This window comes from Anolis sagrei, chromosome 3 (genome assembly GCF_037176765.1).
Source record: "Anolis sagrei isolate rAnoSag1 chromosome 3, rAnoSag1.mat, whole genome shotgun sequence".
Classification (NCBI taxonomy): domain Eukaryota; kingdom Metazoa; phylum Chordata; class Lepidosauria; order Squamata; family Dactyloidae; genus Anolis; species Anolis sagrei.
In genome coordinates this window covers 92,830,497-92,850,780 of record NC_090023.1, presented here as the reverse complement: position 1 = coordinate 92,850,780, position 20,284 = coordinate 92,830,497, and the positions used below count along the sequence as shown (strand labels likewise).

The window sequence follows — 20,284 nt, the reverse complement described above, 5'->3', positions numbered from 1 at the left end:
GTGCATCTGTTGTAAATGGAAGACACAGCTTAACTATTTCATCCAAGACAACCAAAGCCCCTGAAACTAAATGGCAGATCTTGTTTTTATGCTTTGCATATGGAATGCACCCCAAGGAGAGGGCAAGAGAGTAAGTCAGGGATTGCTCTGAGAGATGCTGTTGTAATCAGCCATCAAGTAATGTTTATGAACTGTGCTATGTACTTGTTGTTTCCCTCTTTTTATAATTAGTAGTGCAGGCTGTATTTTCATGCTACTTTGCAGGGGAAAAATATTTTTTTGAAGTGCACTTTTGCTTTCATAGTCTGCACTTGTTACTACTAAGTCTGTTTGGTGAAAGAAATCTTACAGCAGGCATTTCTGTTGTTTGAAGCCCAATTTCAAGGTAAACTGCATCTTTTGTGTGCACCATTACATTTCCTTTCAGACCTAATAGTTGCCCAAAATATATCATAAGTCTGATTAGTGGTTACTTCTATCACTGTCATACCCCAGATGGTGTCAAGCACAGAGAAGCAGACTAGCTCACTTGAGTTAAGATTCTTAATCAGAGCAAAGAAGATACTTTGGGTGAAGAAATGTACCACTGCACTTATATTGTGGAATATAGAATTGTGTGCCATATTAAAAACATACAGCATTCTAAGTGAAATGGGAGTGTGCTTCTGGATTCTTCACAGTGGTAGCAGATACATATAGAAGACACAGTCACACTACAAATACCCCAAGTTGGGCTCCTTGAAGAGGCTGATAAGCTGTTTAAGTGAGTGATAGATGTCCTTTCTCTGAGAGGCATTTGACTTTGCTTGTTGGATAACCAATTATGTTTACAGGTCTCCACGTGGCTTCTTGATTAGTGCTCCTTTTCTTCTCTGCCACTGATACCAATGTTCCAAACTGCTTTGTGAAGTAGTAAGGGAGCTGAATAGAAAATGTAGCTTTCTTAGGAATACAATCCTCATGTCTACCAGATACTGTGAAGATGAGGAGAAAAGTCTGCTGACTTTTGCTCAGAGTTCAAAAAGTTCAGAAAGGAAACATCTCTGCTCAGGGGCACATAACAAATGCAGCACTGTCATCACTGTCTACCAACCTACAACCATCAGCTTTCTGAAAAATGGAAAGTTAAAAAGAAAGAGGGGTTAAATAAGTTTGTTCCTTGGTAATTGAAAAGAATAACTAGAATCTGGGGGAAAGTAAAGTTTCCAAAGAATCTTTGTGTCCCCTGAGGTGTTGGCAAGAAACTTGTGTCTATCTCATGCTCTCCCACGGACAGCTGGGAAAGAGGGATGACTGTTGAAATTGCAATTTTTATCATTTCAATCAGGGCTTTAATTTAATTACATGTGAAAAGACCCACAAACCTAACTTCTGCATGCAAGGCAAGGCCTGGGAACGTCCCACAATGCCTAAGGTGCACACATAGAAATTAGCAGACAACTTACTCTCCTTCTGGCTCGTGGAGCTGGTTCTGGAGTATTTGGTGAAGTAGATTCATTTGGTGTTTCTGAGGTGGAGCTAAGAGATGAGTTACTGCTTGAGAGTTCCTTGTTTTGTCTTTTGCTTCCAAATGGTAAAAGGGAGGCTACAAATTCTGAAACATCCCTCTGCTCTTCCTTCTGAATGTCCTGCTTCAGTTTGTATGCCCGATCATTAGCTATTACTTGTGATAAAGGCATACCAAAAGCCTGGGGTACAAACTCTGGAAAACAAAAATGAATTGTTATATTGGAGCTTTAACCTTTTAAGACAGCCCTCATTTTTTCATGATTTTTAGTCAGGAACAGACACAGCATTTAAATGGATTCAATTAATCCTAAGTAAATAATTTCACCATAGAAAGCATCCTCATCATTGTAAATCTCCTTGGTGTACCTCTATGATCTTGAAAGTTTGAGAAAGTGTTATACCAGATTTTCATTGGACAACAATTAGCTAAATCTCTTGTAAGGTAGGTGTTATCACTCCACACACCATATTTACTCAAATGTAACATGCACCTTTTTGGCTAAATGATCTTGGCAAAAGTGGGCTGCACAATAGATTCGATGGCACATTACAATTGTGCCCCAAAGCGGGGTCCCCAACTGGCTTCATTCAGCTTCTGAATTAGGACAGTTGGGAAGCCATGCCTCTCCACCAAGCCAAGGCTGGGTTTGCCAGTCTCAGGATGGGGGCGGCACTACTTCCCTACCAGCCGGCTTCCCCTTCTTCTCCTAGGTGAGAGAAGCATCAGAAAGCCCCTCTCCCTTTCTCCTGTGTTTCTGATACCAGAAAGCCCTATTCCCTTCCCAGTTGGCTTCTCTCTTGTCTCTTCTTAGCTGAGAGATGAAGGAGAAGCAGACCCCCCCCCCCCCACACGCACAAACCCAAACCAAACGGGGGTTGCAGGTGGAATTACTTCTGCTTGCACCTTGGTGGGAACAAACCCAAAATGTATGCAATTTTTTGTTTTTGTTTTTAATGTGCACCTCAAAACTGTAGTGTGCATTACAATCAATGGTGCACTATATTTGAGTAACTATGGGCAGTTGAAGATGTTTTGAATGATATTATAATGAATAACAAAAAGTCAGTGTGTAATTGAAGATAGAACAAAAAAGATTGAATGAAACAGAATGCAAAATCCCAAAGCTTATGCAATTTATTGAACAGTGAATGACAGATTAAACTTTAAATATACATTTATGACATTATGTGTGCAAAAATGGAAATCATATAAAACTCAGGATGGAAGTCAACAACAAAAGCACCACAATAGTTAATAAGGTAAAGATTTCAATTTGGATTTCTCAATAAGGAAAGCTTGATCACAAATTATTTCTATTTCTTGCCCCACTATATTCTAATACTTTGATCTGGAGGGAAAGGTTGCATTAAGTCTCCTGCTTAATGCAATTGTGAACGCATATTTTAGACCCTGTTTTAGCTTTGGTTAATGCTAAAGTGACACAATTACAAAGTTATTATAACAGGATTGTTGTCCAACTGAGCATGAAAGATGCCTACAATTTAAACAGCATCGAAATACAGAACATTTCTAAGAACTAAGGAACATGTTGTTTTATATTCACGGTGGGACTCTACTCTCTCTATGGGAAAGGCAATTACATGCTAACATCACCAGTGGAAATTACTGTTGGAACAAGTTGAACATAAACTGCAAGAAATGCTTTATATTAACACAGAATGGGCAGAAAGTAAACATAGAAGAAGAACATCTATTTTCTGGTTATAATAAATGAAAAATCAAATATTTATTCACAGCAGTGCATTTTTTCCTGGAAACAACCAGCAATGGAATGTGGTAAGGAACTCTAGCATTCCACCAGGTATTATAAAATAACAGTTCTGCAACTATTCAATGAAAACACATAGCCAAATTGAATGGCTCTTCGTTACTGGTGTGACAAACAAGATATTCATTTGTATTGTCCATTCAAAGCAGAGAAAAATAACTGCAATGCAATGACTCATCTGCCTTCAACTACCTTTTAGTTATTTACAAATATTATTTTATTATGTAGTGATAGAGTTTCAGGATAATACTTTACTGTACCCTTTTGTTTCACCAGGAAAAATGGATGTTGGATCCAACTACTTTATTTCCATAATAATTGAGTTGGTTTCATCTCTGAACACTTAATCTTCTATTAGTTTACAGAAGGAAAGAATGTAATTTTGCACAGGTGTGCCCCCTTCCCTTCTGTAAAGAAGAGAAGGATACATAAAAAACAACTAAGTTCTCTAGTAAGGTTAGCTGTCTAAAGACACCGGTTGCTTAACAAAGAAAAGTTTGTGAGCTTGTGGCTATTTATCAGCATAAAAATCATGTCATAGAAGGATTTATGAGACATGATTTGGAAATCTTCCAATTTCCTCCTTCCCTCATCTTTCAGTTAATACGTCCTTACCACTACCCAAGAATTAAATCAGAGGCTTAGCACATAAAACAAGACAGCTGCAAAGCAATGGTTGTATGAATGCAGAATTAAAGGAAAGTCACTGAGAATGAGAATGCTCAAGACACATCTGTGGAAGGACGCCTACATGTGCTGTGCCGTACAGAGCAGAATGTTTGTTTTGGACAAGTTGCCTGGCAATGGAAAGCATTCACTTTAAAATAAACTTCTGAAATGCTTGTTAAAAACACAATTCTGTGAGCAGCTAAGAGAACATTTTTCTACTCACTGTCAAGCATAAAGGGGAAGGTTGAAGGGGGGAGGAGGTTGAGGGTAGACTATGAATTTTGTTTGGGACAGCGTGGGCTGACGATGAATCAAGTCACTTCAGTGTACCCAAATCCTAACAGTTTATTTAGGTGACTGGGCATAATGTACAAAAGAGAGACCCCACAAAGAAAAATGAGGGCATAATCTTGCTAAGAAGGCAGTCGGTTTTTCAAACATCTCCATACACAGCACACACAAAGCATACACCCAGCTATTTTGCAAAGAGCATGTTTTCTCCACCAACCATATTTAATCTGGTGGTGCTTCATAAGAACATAAAAAGAGCTAGTTGTGGACCAGGCCAAAATTTCCTGTGTATTTTGTTGATACGTGCCTTCAAGTTCTTACTGAGTTATGGTGATCCTAAATTGGTCTCAATTGGATTTTCTTGGCAAGATTTATTTAGAATGAGTCTTCCTTTGCTGTCCTCTGTCTTCCTCTGAGGATGAGAAAGTCTGATCTACCCAAGGTCATCCAGTGGGTTTCCATGGCTGAGAGGTGATGTGAACCCTCTGCTCCAGGGTCTTAGGCCCCTTCCATACAGCTGTATAAAATCCACATTGAACTGAATTATATGACAGTGTGGACTCAGATAACCTAGTTCAAAGCAGATATTGTGGGTTATCTGCCTTGATGTTCATGGCTTTGTAGAAGGGTATAATGATCCAGCCGAGTAGTAGAGAAGATTTTGAATTAAATTTATATCCGGGGAAACATATATAAAAATAATCCCAACGCTGCTCCACCAAATTATAATAATGACACCACGTCACTACAGACTAGCTCACTAAAAATATAGAGCTCACAAAAGGGAGTATAGTTGTTGAACCAACTGTCTATGTAAAGGCTAGGAACTGGGAACCACTGGAAATGAGAGACTTAACATGATTTTTCAAAAGATTTCTGCTGCCACCGTATCAATAACTAGCCTGGGGACCCGGCGCTGCCCGGGTTATTAGAGAAAATAATTGTTTATCAAGGTTGGTCTTTATCAGTTATTTATATGGCTCGCAGTGGTCTCAGGAAGTTAGTGAAGGCACTGCGAGTCACATCATCTATGGTCCATCCTCCTCCAAATTGCACCAGGATGGAGAGTGGGTCATGGGGGCTCTGTGTGCTAAGTTTGGTCTTGATCAGTCATTGGATGAGGGTCACAGCGGTCTCAGAAAGTGAGTTAAGGTACTGCAAGTCCCATCATGCATAGTCTCCCTCAAACATCACCAGAATGTTGAGTTGGCCATGGGGGCTCTCTGTGCCAAGTTTGATCTTTCTTGGTATTTGGATGAGTGTCACTGTGGTTTCAGGGAGTGAAGGTACTGCAAGTCCCATCATCCATTGTCCATCCTTCTCCAAACAGCACCAGGATGTAGAGTCGCTCATGGGCACTCTGTGTGCCAAGTTGGGTCTTGATTGGTCATTAGATGAGGGTTGCAGCAGTCTTGGTAAGTGCGTGGAGGTACTTGAAGTCCCATCATCCATAGTCTGTTCTCCCCCAAACCTCACCAGAATGTTGAGTTGGCCATGGGGGTTCTGTGTGCCAAGTTTGGTCTTCATCAGTCACTGGATGAGGGTCTTAGTGGTTTCACGAAGTGAGTGAAGGTACTGCAAGTCCCATCGTCCATGGTGCATCATCCTCCAAACTGCACCAGGATGTAGAGTGCATCATGGAGACCCGGTGTACCAAGTTTGGCCCTTATCGGAAATTGGATGATGGTTGCAGTGGTCTCAGGAATTGAGCGAAGGTACTTCAAGTCCCATAATCCATGCTCGATCCACAGTCAAACCACACCAGGGCATAAAGTGGGTCATGAGAGATCTATGTGCCAAGTTTGGTGTTGTTCAGTCATTGTTGAGGGTCGCAGCAGTCTCAGAAATCAAGTAGAAGTACTTCAAGTCCCATCATCCATGGTATGCCCTACTCCAAACCACAGTAGGATGTAGAGTGGGTCATGGGGGCTCTGTGTGCCAAGTTTGGTTTTAATCGGACATTAGATGAGGGTTGCAGCAGTCTTGGGAAGGGAGTGGAGGTACTTGAAGTCCTATCATCCATGGTCTGTCCTCCTTGAAAGTTGGCGAGGGTCTCAGTGGTCTCAGGAACTCCTAGTCCCATCATCCATTGTCAAATTCTTCCAAACCGCACCAGGATGTAGAGTGGGTCATGCGGGCTCTCTGTGTGAATTGTGGTCCTGATCCATCATTGTTGACAGTTGTAATGGTCTCAGGAAGGGAGTGCAGGTATTGCAAGTCCCATCGTCCTTGGTGCATCCTCCTCCAAACTGCACCAGGATGTAGAGTGCGTCATGGAGACTCAGTGTGCCAAGTTTGGTTTTTATCGGTAATTGGATGAGGGTTGCAGTGGTCTCAAGAATTGAGCAAAGGTACTGCAAGTCCCATAATCCATGGTCCATCCCTGGCCAAACCACACCAGGACGTTAAGTGGGTCATGAGAGGTCTATGTGCCAAGTTTGGTCCTGATCAGTCATTGGATGAGGTTAACAGCGGTCTCAGAATGTGAGTGATGGTACTGCAAGTCCCATAATCCATGGTTCATCCTCCTCCAAACTGCAGTAGGATGTCGAGTGGGTCATGGGGGCTCTGTGTGCCAAGTTTGGTCTGTATTGGTAATTTTCTGGCAGTGCCCCTGGCCTTTTCCTTTCCTCTCTTTGTCATCTCGGAATCTTGGAATTGAGGCTGAGGTATTATTGGGAGGTTGTTCAGTAACACACTCTGTGTCACTATAGTTTTCTTAGAGGTGGATGTAAGCTGACTTGAATAATGCTTTGACCACAAAGGTATTCACACTGAGGCTGGTATAAGTTGATAAAAATAACAAGAACGTTTATTGAACAGGCTTGAAATATTCAGGTACAAATGCTTAATGGTTTCAGTAAAATACTGGTATAAAAAGCTTGCGGTTGCGTTTGAGTAAAGATCTTAAAAACTTCTGGGTTACAAGTCTTAAAAGTTTCAACACAGAAAATTACTTCAGGAAATGAATATCTGAAAGTAACTCCCAAAATTCCCCCTTAGGAATCTAGCCAAAACCCTGAACTAGACTTCCTTAGGAAATGAACAAACCACTAACGAGGTGCTGATCTACACAGTATTCTAGCTATATTCTCTATGGCTACCCTGAATACTTTACAAAAAGACTGAGCCAAACTTCTTCTTCAAAACCCAAACTTCTTCTTCCAACCCTTTCCAAACTCCAAACTGGCAAACTGGGAACTCAAACCTCAGTTTAAAAGTCACTTTTTTCCTTTAGATCACTTTGGCTCCGGCCCCATCTTTCTAACCAATCCTAGCCTTCTGATTTTCCCTCCTAGACTAGAACATGCCCCCTCAAGGCAAACCTAACCTAAGATGGCTTCTCCCTGTTTCCCTTTCCTAAAATGGATGCCATGGCTTCGCCAGGCCCACTTCCTTAGACTTTTGCCAACTAGTAAGGTAAGGGATTCATTACAAAGGGCTCTTAGTCCTCACGTAAACCACTACACTATGCTAACCTTCTTGCTTATATACTGCATTTATAGCTTAATTGATGATTATTTAATTATAATTACTTAAATCACTTGTTTTAATTCATTATGTAATGTATTATATTGTTTGTTACTTCTGTTTTATATAGGCATTAAATGTTAGCCTTTATTATGTTGGAAGCCACCCTGAGTCCCTTTGGGGAGATAGGGCAGGCCACAAATAAATATTCAGTTGCAAAGCAGCTTTAAAATATAATATGAACTGCTATTGTAGGTTAACTGTTGAGAAGAAGAGCATAGATATTTTAGTAGTCCACTTTCCACCGTTTTGGAATTGATTGCTGATGGAATGCAATATTGATATTAAACATTCATTTTTGAAATTTATTCCATTTTTTACCGAGACATTATTGAAAGATTGAAATGGTTGTTGTTACACATGAATGCTGCTATTTTTTAAATGTTTAAACCCAATGTCATACTATCAAGCTTCCAATAGCAATATGAACCTTTTCTTCCCACTGCTTCTCACATTTGTCCTTGTCACTGTTTAAAAACCTGCTTTGGGGGATTGTTAGCTTTGTAGATGGATTTGTATGTGACAGACGGATATCAGAGGATCCCTGTTCTTTTAATTCAAAGATTTACATCTTCAAGGGATGTGTGTGTGTGTTTGTATAAATACACGCACAACTATATGCACAACCATCTGCTGGTATTTGTTTACAGGACCCCCATGAATACTAAAGTATGTGGATGCTTAAGACCTTATATACAATAGCATTGTAAAATGATGTCTCTTTTATAAAATGGCAAAATCAAGATTTGCCTTTTTGGAATTTTCAAGTCGTAAATGGTGGAATCCGTGGATACAAAATGTGTGGATATGGAGGCAAAACTATACCTTAAAATCTATTTTAATGAATTTACTTGCTTCCCTTGTTCGGTTTGTACAAAAGGATGGAATACATCCTTAAAACTTTTTTTTAAAACTTAGCCATCTGAAAATTTACATAAGTAAAGAAGTAGGCCTTGCAACAATAATAAATTGCATACTATCTATATAGTAATTTTTGTTGTATTTTGTAATACAGTTGTTTTCGGTTTATATAGATACATGTTTTACTGTACCTTTATCTTTGTTTTTTTCCTTTCCAAGGGAATCCAGTTTCTTTCGTAATGATTTCTTCCTTTTTTGTCCATCTATAAATTTTTAAAAAAATTTAAAAAGAAAGAATGAGATGAAAGGTATGGCATAACTGACAGTGGAGCAGAACAACTTGCTTTAGATATGCAGAGATTATAAAACAAAAACATTACAAATATGTGTGTAAATGCTGTATGGGTGTAGACAAATTATCTTTAATCTGGAAAATAAGGCTATCACTTCATGTATTTATTGAAGTGATTATATTCTACAAATGTTTATGCTCCAATAAATTGTACTGCTTTCTAAATTATTATCATTAATGTTACTGCAGGTACTAGAGGGAAAGGTGTGATTTTGGAATACTCTTAAAATTTGCTGTCAGTGCTTACTACAGAGAAATTCATTAAAATATTTACAGTGGGTCTGCAATAGTTGCAGTGCATTATCTGCAAATTCAACCAACCATGGATTCAAACTACAGTACTGTACACAAAGCCACATGCAATATTTTACACAACATTAGTACTGTGTAAGGCTGAATAAGCTGCTGAGAGATGTGTGGCTGCAGAGAAACATGAAGATCTGCGAAACTGGGAATTCTAGCCTAGTACTTGGTGAAAATCCATGCCTCTCGCTATTTCACTAATCATCGCATCCTTCTGCAGTCTTGCATTTCTGCCCTTATTTATGACACATATTAATTGCCTGGGGTAGGTTTTTACCACAGGCCAAAGACAAAGGGTCATATTTAAATGTTTTAAAGAAGTAGTTCCCAACCTTTTTTTGACCAAGGACCACTTTGACCAGGGACCACCTTGACCAGGGATCACTCTCCAAGATTAGTACCAAAAGGGTTACAAATCAGTTTGTGGTCAACTTTAGATTTGGTTTGGTTATTTGGGGTGCTGATTCATAAAATTGCATTGGATATACCACATCAGCTCTAGATTCTAATACAGAACATATGACATCCAGCAGTTGCCATCTGCTCGGCCACAGAAAGTCATATTTAATAAGCCTCGGCCAGCACTATAAGAGGGTTTCGCAAGACTAGTCACTCTTGTCCACAGGTGTAGTAACAGTGAGGCCATATTTCTGTTCTTGCAGACCACTGGTGGTCCACGGACCACAGGTTGGGAACCACTGCTTTAAAGGAACTAAGAGGTGTTCCAAATCGTTTTGAGGAACATGACTCTGACACACCCTGGAACCATAATCAATTAATTCTTTAAAATAACTCTCACTAGCTCCAACTGCAGCACACAGTATGGCTATCCATACAAAGACACAGCGGAAACATCTATCTACCATATAGTAATACTTCAGACTTGTGGAAGGACAGACAATCTACACTGCCTTTTGTAGAGGGATCTTTGGCTCTTGCAAAGTGTAAGTGGCAACAGTCATGAAACCCATTGGGAAGAGTGACCTATTATGAGAATAAAGCAAGCAGAAGGGGAGCAAAAAGTGCTACTTTGAACACACTGGAGGAATAGTGGGGAACATATGTAAATAAAAATGAATAACAAGTATTTATATGCAAAGACATACTTTTCTCCTGCAAAACAATGTAAAGAGGATTCCAGTAAAAAAATAATGAGAAATGATTCTATCTATCTATCTATCTATCTATCTATCTATCTATCAGTGGATGGTTAGATTAATACAAAAGAAAGTCATCCAACTGTAGGTCAGTGTCTTCAGGACATCAAAGGACATAAACACACCCTCAGCTGAATTTTGAAACTTATTTGAAGCCACAGGTTATTTTTGTAAAGTCAATAATATCTCCAAAAATATCAGTGGTCAGGTCATAATGTTCAGGATTAACTTGCATTCCTAAATCATCTTCCATAGCAGGCCACGGGTGAAATTCAATCACAAAATTATTAGGACACAGTAAACCAGGCCTGGGCAATTTTTTTTGCCCTGGGGTCGCATGGCTAGAAGGGCTGGGTTGGAGGGCTGGGTTAGGAGGGACGGGTCCATGAGGAGGTGGGGCGAGGGGGACTAGTGGGGCAAGGGGCTGGAGAAGCAAGGGCAGGGGGGTAGCGCCAGATCACTCTCTGGCTTTCCTCCCAGCATAAGGATAGATCACCCTCTGGCTTTCCTCTCAGCATAAGGATGGAGCTGCTCGCCCCATCCTTATGCTGTGAAGAGGCTGAGGCTCTGGAACTCCCTCATCTCCTGTCTGCCTCTCCCTTCTGCCAGAATCAAGATGGGGCCTCACTTCATCCTAACACCAGGAGGATAGGCAGGAGAAGGGTGGTGGTGGGGGTTTGGAGCTCCCTTGGCCCCTGTGTGCCTCTTCCCCCAGGCCAGGCTTCTCTCGGCATCAGGACGGGGCTACGCCTCTCCTGATGCCGGCCCTCCAAATTTTTCCCATCCTCTGGGCATAAGGATGAAGTGGCTTGCCATGTCCTTATGCCAAAAGAACACCCTCTGGAGTGCTCTCATCCTGCTGCATGCCTTCCTTACCAATACCACCCACTTTAAACGAATTCACTAGACTTAACATGCTTCTCTCTTCCTGAACATTTCTGGTCATCTGTTTCAGGTGACTAGCGTCATTTCAGTTCAAAATGAAGTCTGGAATCCAGACTGACAAGGATCCAGAACGTTTCCTCCAACATTCCTCAGAGCAGAAATCCACCACTGTGGCCAAGAAAGGGGGATTTGGCCTATACAATGTTCCAATACCATAAAATGGCATTGAAGTTTTAGAAATAGAGTTAGCACTATTTATTTTCATACTATTATTATTTACACATTAATAACTATCCCAATGAATTCTGAGATAAGAGTTGACACTAGTGAACACAGTATTATTTTTTTTTAGAAGGAACAGTTCTAAGGAGATTTAGGATGTGATGTAAAAAAATCAACGTGAAATCATACTAGCTTCTAGCATACAGAAATGCTAAAAGCACTCTCATGGCCAATATAATTCTTTCAAAAATTAAAGTACTGTAATTGGTTTTAGGATTATAAACTGCTTAACATGAGCATGTAGACATGCAATGATTGTTCTATTGTATGTTGACTGCTCAAGAATATTCTGACAACATCAGAATCTGTCCCAAATGTAATGCATAAACAAAAGGCAACAGGAAATGCCAAGAGCTTCAGCCAATAAATTCCACTCAGTTTCCCAGTTTTGTTTCTTTTAGAAAAAGATCTTTAAATGAATTACTGGGAAATTTGGCTGCACAAGAAACTCATGGATTCACTACCCATCACTAAAAAGATAATTTATTTATCTGATTTTAACTTCCCTTCCTCTATTTTGAAAAAGTTATGCAATCCTACTGCCACTGAAAAATTAAAGCAATGTGGTCTTTGAATCCAATATCTGACCTGGGTATGAAATCTGGAGATAAATACCTGCAATACTAACAACAGAGTAAAATTTGACATAAAGATAAGGCAATTTGAGTAAAATGCATATACAAAACTTTATAGGAACTCACAACTCCATTTTGTTTTTTGGTTTTTTTTAGAACTTTTAGAAAGTGCTTCATTTTCAAAATAATCCATTTGAAAAGTGTCTGCTGTTATCTCTAGGAGGCAGTTATTGCCTTTACACTGGTAGCCTTTACTTTTCTTAAATGGGAAATAGAATCATAGAATCAAAGAGTTGGAAGAGACCTCATGGGCCATCCAGTCCAACCCCCTGCCAAGAAGCAGGAATATTGCATTCAAATCACCCCTGACAGATGGCCATCCAGCCTCTGCTTAAAAGCTTCCAAAGAAGGAGCCTCCACCACACTCCGGGGCAGAGAGTTCCACTGCTGAACGGCTCTCACAGTCAGGAAGTTCTTCCTAATGTTCAGATGGAATCTCCTCTCTTGTAGTTTGAAGCCATTGTTCCGCGTCCTAGTCTCCAAGGAAGCAGAAAACAAGCTTGCTCCCTCCTCCCTGTGGCTTCCTCTCACATATTTATACATGGCTATCATATCTCCTCTCAGCCTTCTCTTCTTCAGGCTAAACATGCCCAGCTCCTTAAGCCGCTCCTCATAGGGCTTGTTCTCCAGACCCTTGATAATTTTAGTCGCCCTCCTCTGGACACATTCCAGCTTGTCAATATCTCTCTTGAATTGTGGTGCCCAGAATTGGACACAATATTCCAGATGTGGTCTAACTAAAGCAGAATAGAGGGGTAGCATTACTTCCTTAGATCTAGACACTATGCTCCTATTGATGCAGGCCAAAATCCCATTGGCTTTTTTTGCCGCCACATCACATTGTTGGCTCATGTTTAACTTGTTGTCCACGAGGACTCCAAGATCTTTTTCACACGTACTGCTCTCGAGCCAGGCGTCCCCCATTCTGTATCTTTGCATTTCATTTTTTCTGCCAAAGTGGAGTATCTTGCATTTGTCACTGTTGAACTTCATTTTGTTAGTTTTGGCCCATCTCTCTAATCTGTCAAGATCGTTTTGAATTCTGCTCCTGTCCTCTGGACTATTGGCTATCCCTCCCAATTTGGTGTCGTCTGCAAACTTGATGATCATGCCTTCTAGCCCTTCATCTAAGTCATTAATAAAGATGTTGAACAGGACCGGGCCCAGGACGGAACCCTGCGGCACTCCGCTCGTCACTTCTTTCCAAGATGAGGAGGAAGCATTAGTGAGCACTCTCTGTGTTCGTCCACTTAACCAATTACAGATCCACCTCACCGTAGTTTTGCCTAGCCCACATTGGACTAGTTTCCTTGCCAGAAGGTCATGGGGGACCCTGTCAAAGGCCTTACTGAAATCCAGGTACGCTACATCCACGGCATTCCCCGCATCTACCCAGCTTGTAACTCTATCGAAGAAAGAGATCAGATTAGTCTGGCATGACTTGTTTTTGATAAATCCATGTTGACTATTAGCGATGACTGCATTTGTTTCTAAGTGTTTGCAGACCGCTTCCTTAACAATCTTTTCCAAAATCTTGCCCGGTATCGACGTGAGGCTGACCGGACGGTAGTTGTTTGGGTCATCCTTTTTTCCCTTCTTGAAGATTGGGACCACATTGGCCCTCCTCCAATCTGCTGGAACTTCTCCCATTCTCCAAGAACTCTCAAAGATGGTTGCCAATGGTTCCGAAATGACTTCCGCTAGTTCCTTCAATACTCTGGGGTGTAGTTGATCTGGCCCTGGGGACTTGAACTCATTAAGAGCGGCCAGGTATTCCTGGACGACTTCTTTCCCAATTTGGGGTTGGATGTCCTCCAATCCCTCATCCACTCCATCTTGCTGAGGTTGAAGACTCTCTTTTTGTGAGAAGACCGAGGCAAAGAAGGCATTAAGTAGTTCTGCCTTTTCCCTGTCCCCTGTCAGCATTGCCCCATCTTCTCCGCGAAGAGGTCCTATCGCCTCCTTGTTTTTCCTTTTTCTACTGACATAAGAATAGAAGCCCTTTTTATTGTTTTTAATGTCCCTGGCAAGCCTGAGCTCATTTTGTGCTTTAGCCTTGCGGACCTTTTCCCTACAGGTGTTGGCTAATTGTTTGAATAAAATATAATAAAATATTTTATTCTGGAAAAGTGCTAACACAGAATAAAACTGTCCTTCATTCATATGTGCAGAAACATGGCAATTTGATTAGATCAAGGATTTTGAAAAAATACAATTAATTTTTCCATGCTAGATTGTAAATATTATCTATTCCTAGATGTATCACAGAGAGGAAATATTTGATTAATTCAAAATACGTTTCTTGTGATAAAAATAAAAGTTTAAACAACTCCAGTATCTGAAGCCTACCATGGCTACAGAGATGTTAGATATCCTAGTAGTAAGTGCTGGGAGGACTACAGCAAAAAAAGAGAAGACGGAAGTGTGTGCACATTCAAGTAAACCTCAGAGTTTTCAGAAGAAGAAAAATGGGGAAGGGAAAATTCTTCCAACAGCTTCCATAATGATGGGTGTGTTTTATCACGACAGAATAAAGAAGGATAATTGAGTGAAAAGCAGAACTAGTGGTGGTGTAGAGAGAAGAATGAGATAGTCAAAGGAAATGATTTTCTTCAAGGCAGTTTATTGCCCTGTCAAAGTTCTTCCTAACGTTTAGGTGAAAACTCTTGTCTTGTAATTTGAATCTACTGGTTCATATTCTAGTTCTAGATCAAAATGGAAGTCATGTAAGCAATCATTTTATTTCTCATATACTAGCAGGTGGAGATAAAAACAATTAAGCAGCCATCTTACTTGGCATTCAACCCATCAAAACCCTGGAGCCATGGAAGATATACCCTAAGAATTACATTAGAAGATATACTCTAAGAATACAGCATTTTGATCCCAGGAATATGTTTCAGTGCCCAGAAATGAATGGAGTGTTGTCCTTTCCAATAAAATTACAACCCTGCTGCTAGGAAGAAATGGAGTCAGGAATTCTTGACTGTCTACAAATAGATCTGGATCTCCTTTATACTCATTCTCTTTGCAAATGAATGTAAGGCAGGGTCTTGTGGTACAGCATAAATGAATGCCTTAAACGTCATAGCATTCAGCATCTGTTTCTATGGAGAATCAACGATAAAGGCTTTCTCCCTTATGACGGGAGTAAGATATTTAATTTTTGTAAGATTTCTGTCTAATACTGTAGACATCAGTATTATGCTGGTTCCGTTATACACGAAGACTCCCTTGATGGTGAAGTCAAAAGCCACAGTGGACAAGATTGCCCCCATTGAGCATTTTCTTTCCACTGTAGCTTTATTTAGTATTTTTATTTTATATAAAGGAAAATCTCATGGCTGAAGCTTTCTTGGCTTTGCATAATTCTCAGTCTTTCAAAACAAAGCTGATTAAAAGTGCTTGGGAGGAAAACTATATTCCATAGAAAGGTTCCAAAAATTCAAATAATGTATGATACTAGTTCTTACGTCTGTTTTGCTTTTAAGTAAAACATAACCAGATAAAATTATTTCATATAAAAAAAAGAGAGTGTACTACACTTTGGGAAAAACAACATTAAAAGCAACTAAAGTAAACCCACCCATAAGACTGGAACTCCCCATTTTTATAACCCTGAAATACACTCATTTGATTAGTTCTGATAGGCACATGGGGGAAGGGCCTGTGTCTTTCCTGATGATTTGTACTCCAGCTCTCATCAGCCCCCACTCACATTGCCAGTAATAAAGGATAATGGTAGTTGGAGTTCAACCGCACCTCTAGGTCTACCCATTTAGCAAGGATATTAATATCATATCACTATCATACAGATTTTAAAAATAAAAACAACACATTTAAGCACTCAAACAAGTTTCCTACAACAGTAGTTTGTGTGTTGGACTAGTATCCTGTTCAGTCATGGAAATTCATTGTTTTCCATGGATGAGACAGGTTTTTCTTGGGCAAATTGAATTACCTGAACCTAAAAAGAACTCAGTGGCTGGAATTAGTGATGGCTAGTGAAAGACTATCCTATTTGTTTTTGGATCATTGTGTTGACTATAATGCAATGAACAAGGAAAAGCTTCTCATCTGTCCTATCTGCCACCACCCACTGGGGCATCCCTTTCTCCTTGGATGCAGATAATGTCTTTTTGTTTTCCTCCTCAAAAATGTTTTTGGCATCACTCTAGAGTTCTTCTCGCTATTGGCAAATTGAGATTGACAGAAGAAATCTGTTTTCACATATTATGTTTAAATTCTATGGAGATGTTCTTCAGGTTGTATAGCTGGTTCTTTATCTTTATTCTCCTTTTTGTTATCTCTACAACAGGCAAATAAGAGATTAACAAAACCCATCTAATTGAAGAACATCTGGAAAATTATCTATTCCATTTCAACATAGTTCAACTGGGGGAAAACTCACAATATTTATAAAACTGTATGTTCCCAGTTTTTACATGATATATGTATAAAAGAGTCACCTCCTATTTTCATACCTGGGAGAAAATTGCTCTTCTGAAATGGTGTTTGCAGTGTTTTACAAGAATTTATATTGGACAGATAGGCTGGCTTTATGCATGCACACATCTGCATGGCTGTCTAGCTATCTGTTTGTCCAATATGTCATGAACACTTCTTAATAATAAAAAACCAAATTATTAACTAATGAACTGATTGATTAAACAATGTAATTTTACTTGATTATAGTGCAATAGGCCATTAACTAGTTGCAAACAGTAAGATGCTTGGGACCCTTCTTCAACCATTCCGTTTCTGTCATATTTGATCACTTTGTAAACAAAAAGAAAAAAAAACTTGGAAGACTACAGTGTAGGAAGTGAAACTCTTCGGTTTATTTTTCCATTTCTACTTCCGGCCAATATGGCTAATAGGGAGTGTTTACTAGAATGGCTAATAGGGAGTGTTTACTAGCTTTCCCCATTTGATAGATTTTAACAATACACAGCCAAATTATACTAATCTCAAAAGAAGAAAGAACAGATTGTACCCATAAAAGCAATTACGGCCTATATGGAATCTATCAATGTCTCTTCAAACCACCCTTTTCTCATAACTATAGAAATTCAAACTATGCCACCTATAGGTCTGCTTTAATACACCTGAGACCTGTGAAGCTCCATGCACAACATATTCACAAGAAATGAAACAACTTCAGAACTCTTTCTGAAAATCACTTCAATTATTACTTTATCTATATTGGATTATATGAACCTAGGAAAATTGTATACACCATGGTTTGAATAGTGACACCATATGGTTGGCTCACTTGGGAGTACTAGATAGAGTTGCTAAAGTTTGTCTATGGCAATTCTATTCTATTTTAGTCTATTCTGAGAGAAACAATGCTTTTTCAGCCTCATGACTAATGTTCTATTCCAATCTCTTTATGGCAGGGGTGTCAAATTCATTTTCATCAATGGCCCTTCCACACAATCCTATATCCCAGAATATCAAGGCAAAAAATCCCACATTATCAGAGCGTGGACTCAAATAACCCAGTTCAAAGCAAATATTGTGGGATTTTCTGCCTAAATATTCTGGGATATAGGGCCGTGTGTAAGGGCCATTTGGCTAAAGTTCTGGAAATAGTGATGCACAATTATGAACTTTTCCCAAGCTCTTAATATAATTGTTGTTAACTGCTTTCAAGTTGACCTGAACTTATGGTCACCCTATAAATAAGAAACCTCCCAGTTACCCTATCTCAACAGTCACACTCAGGTACTGCAGATTCTGGGCTGTGGCTTCCCTAACTGGATCTATTCATCAGGAATGCAGCCTTTGCATCTAATTTAATTTTCATTTTTTAAAGCCGGGCACCATTTGCTAAGTGATGCTAAAACTGGGAGAAGGATCTACTGACATTTAGATGGATGCTTTCTACATTCTGTAGGAAAAACTGAGATATATTGTCGAAGGCTTTCATGGCTGGAATCACTAGGTTCTTGTGGGTTTTTTCAGGCTATAGGGCCAGGTTCTAGAGGCATTTCTCTTGACGTTTCGCCTGCATCTATGGCAAGCACCTTCAGAGGTAGTGAGGTCTGTTGGAATTAGGACAATGGGTTTATATATCTGTGGAATGGCTGGGGTGGGGCAAGGAGCTCTTCCCTGCCGGAGCTAGGTGTGAATGTTTCAACTGACCATTTTCATTAGCATTTGAAGACCTGGCTGAGCCTGGGAAAATCCCCTGTTGAGAGGTGTTAAGATGTGCCTGGTTGTTTCCTCAGTGCTGTTTTGCTGTTGTAATTTTAGAGTTTTTTAATACTGGTAGCCAGAATCTAGCTCCAGCAGGGAAGAGCTCCTTGCCCCACCCCAGCCATTCCACAGATATATAAACCCATTGTCCTAATTCCAACAGACCTCACTACCTCTGAGGATGCTTGCCATAGATGCAGGCGAAACGTCAGGAGAAATGCCTCTAGAACATGGCCCTATAGCCCGAAAAAACCCATAAGAACCTAAAACTGAGATACTTTAGCAGCATAGTTAGTGATTAAATACAAAAGACGAGCAACTATTTAAAAAGCACAAAAATAATTTAAAAGTAGTCAATCTCTATGTAGAAGACAAATAGGCAATTAAAGACAACAAAGAGCAATGTAAACAAAGCTCTGAAAAGCTTCTCCTTGCCAAAATAAACACAAGCAGAAAGCTCATTCCCATTTTTATTCACAGCTGAATAGAAACATACTGGGCACAAAACCAAAAATAGTATACTAAAGGTTCAGAATATCAAATTCCTTTCTGCTCAGTTAAATCAAATCCTCCTTCAAGATTATCCTTTTTATTTACTAGAGGTTCAGTATTGATCAATCACTCTAATTTTGATTGTCAACCTACAAGTAAAATATTAAAGGAAAAAAAGCATCTTACTCAGAAAGAGGAACAAACAAAGGAGAATAACACATAATATCACTTCTCGTCAGGATCTTTGCATACTTTCAGCTAGCACAGAGGTTATGGGCAGTAGTAAATGAAAGCTATACAAACAAATAAGCCACTTCATAAATAACACAGAGCATGAAACAGAATCATCAGACTTTTGTGCTTGGTTGAGGCTTCAGGCTGTTTATAAAGTCACTCCCACAAGCCCACTCTGGCACTGTGGAGCTCATAATTTCCCTTGGTTTGCAGCTCATCTATGAGAGAAGAAACAAACGGGACAAATGCTAGACTGAAGGTGGCACAGTTATCAAATGAGGATGACTGCAGAATAATGGAATCTAAGACACATAACAAAATTAATGTTGGAAATGAGAACCTTCATCAAGCCTTCTCTAGCAATCTGCTTATCTATGATCTTGTTACTTACTGTTTGTATGTTCTGGTGTGCAGTTTCCTTTACTCTATAGTTTCAGAGAAGTTATAAAAAGGGCTGCAGACCACATGCTCCCCACTCCTTTTGACTATGTGACCTGGTGATAGCTGTTTTGTTACAAGAGAGATGTCCTGGATGGCTGGCACAGGGAACCACCTCAAAGATATTTGAAACTGGACTAATAGGTTTTTGAACCTGTGTATGCTGAACACATTGAAGTTATGAGTAAACCAAATATGTTATTTTAATCAAAGTCTACTTCATTTTTGTCTCTTGCGTGCATTATATGAAACAATTTGTTTTATGGGAGAGTACCCTTTCTTGGGCACTGATAAAACGCTTCTAAAAATCCTCTGTTTTTATGCACTGGCAAATCTCTGTTTTCCTGACAGATCGGAGATTGCTGGTTATTCAGTCTAACAATTGAAACCACTGCTTAGAATAATTATATTTGGTTGTATGCTACAAGAGGAGATTCTGCTGTAAAGGGTTTTTTTTTTTTTTGCTCTTCTCTAAAAGGTTATGCTCTTTAATAATAAAGGCTCTATGCAATGATTCATCCAAGAGAAGCAACTTGAAGGAGCTCCCTGGAACAGTTGCATAGCTTAAAATAATTTTGAATCCATTCTTGTGGCTAGAGACCTAGGTAGATTTTGTTGCTTGGGCTGCCTGGGGGTGGTTTCCACTGGCTC

The 20,284-nt window shown here is 39.6% G+C and overlaps 1 protein-coding gene across 4 annotated transcripts in view; it reads right to left on the bottom strand.

Moving 5' to 3' along the window:
• The window catches only part of ARHGAP6 (Rho GTPase activating protein 6), a 239,808-nt gene that overhangs the window by 31,012 nt on the left and 188,512 nt on the right, over nucleotides 1-20,284 (bottom strand). For all 4 annotated transcript variants that reach the window (XM_060769948.2, XM_060769946.2, XM_060769947.2 and 1 more), the window contains exons 3-4: nucleotides 8,843-8,914; nucleotides 1,446-1,702 (exon numbers count right to left, since the gene is read on the bottom strand). In XM_060769948.2, coding sequence (XP_060625931.2) covers nucleotides 1,446-1,702; nucleotides 8,843-8,914 — 329 coding nt within the window. The remainder of the gene's footprint in view (nucleotides 1-1,445; nucleotides 1,703-8,842; nucleotides 8,915-20,284) is intronic.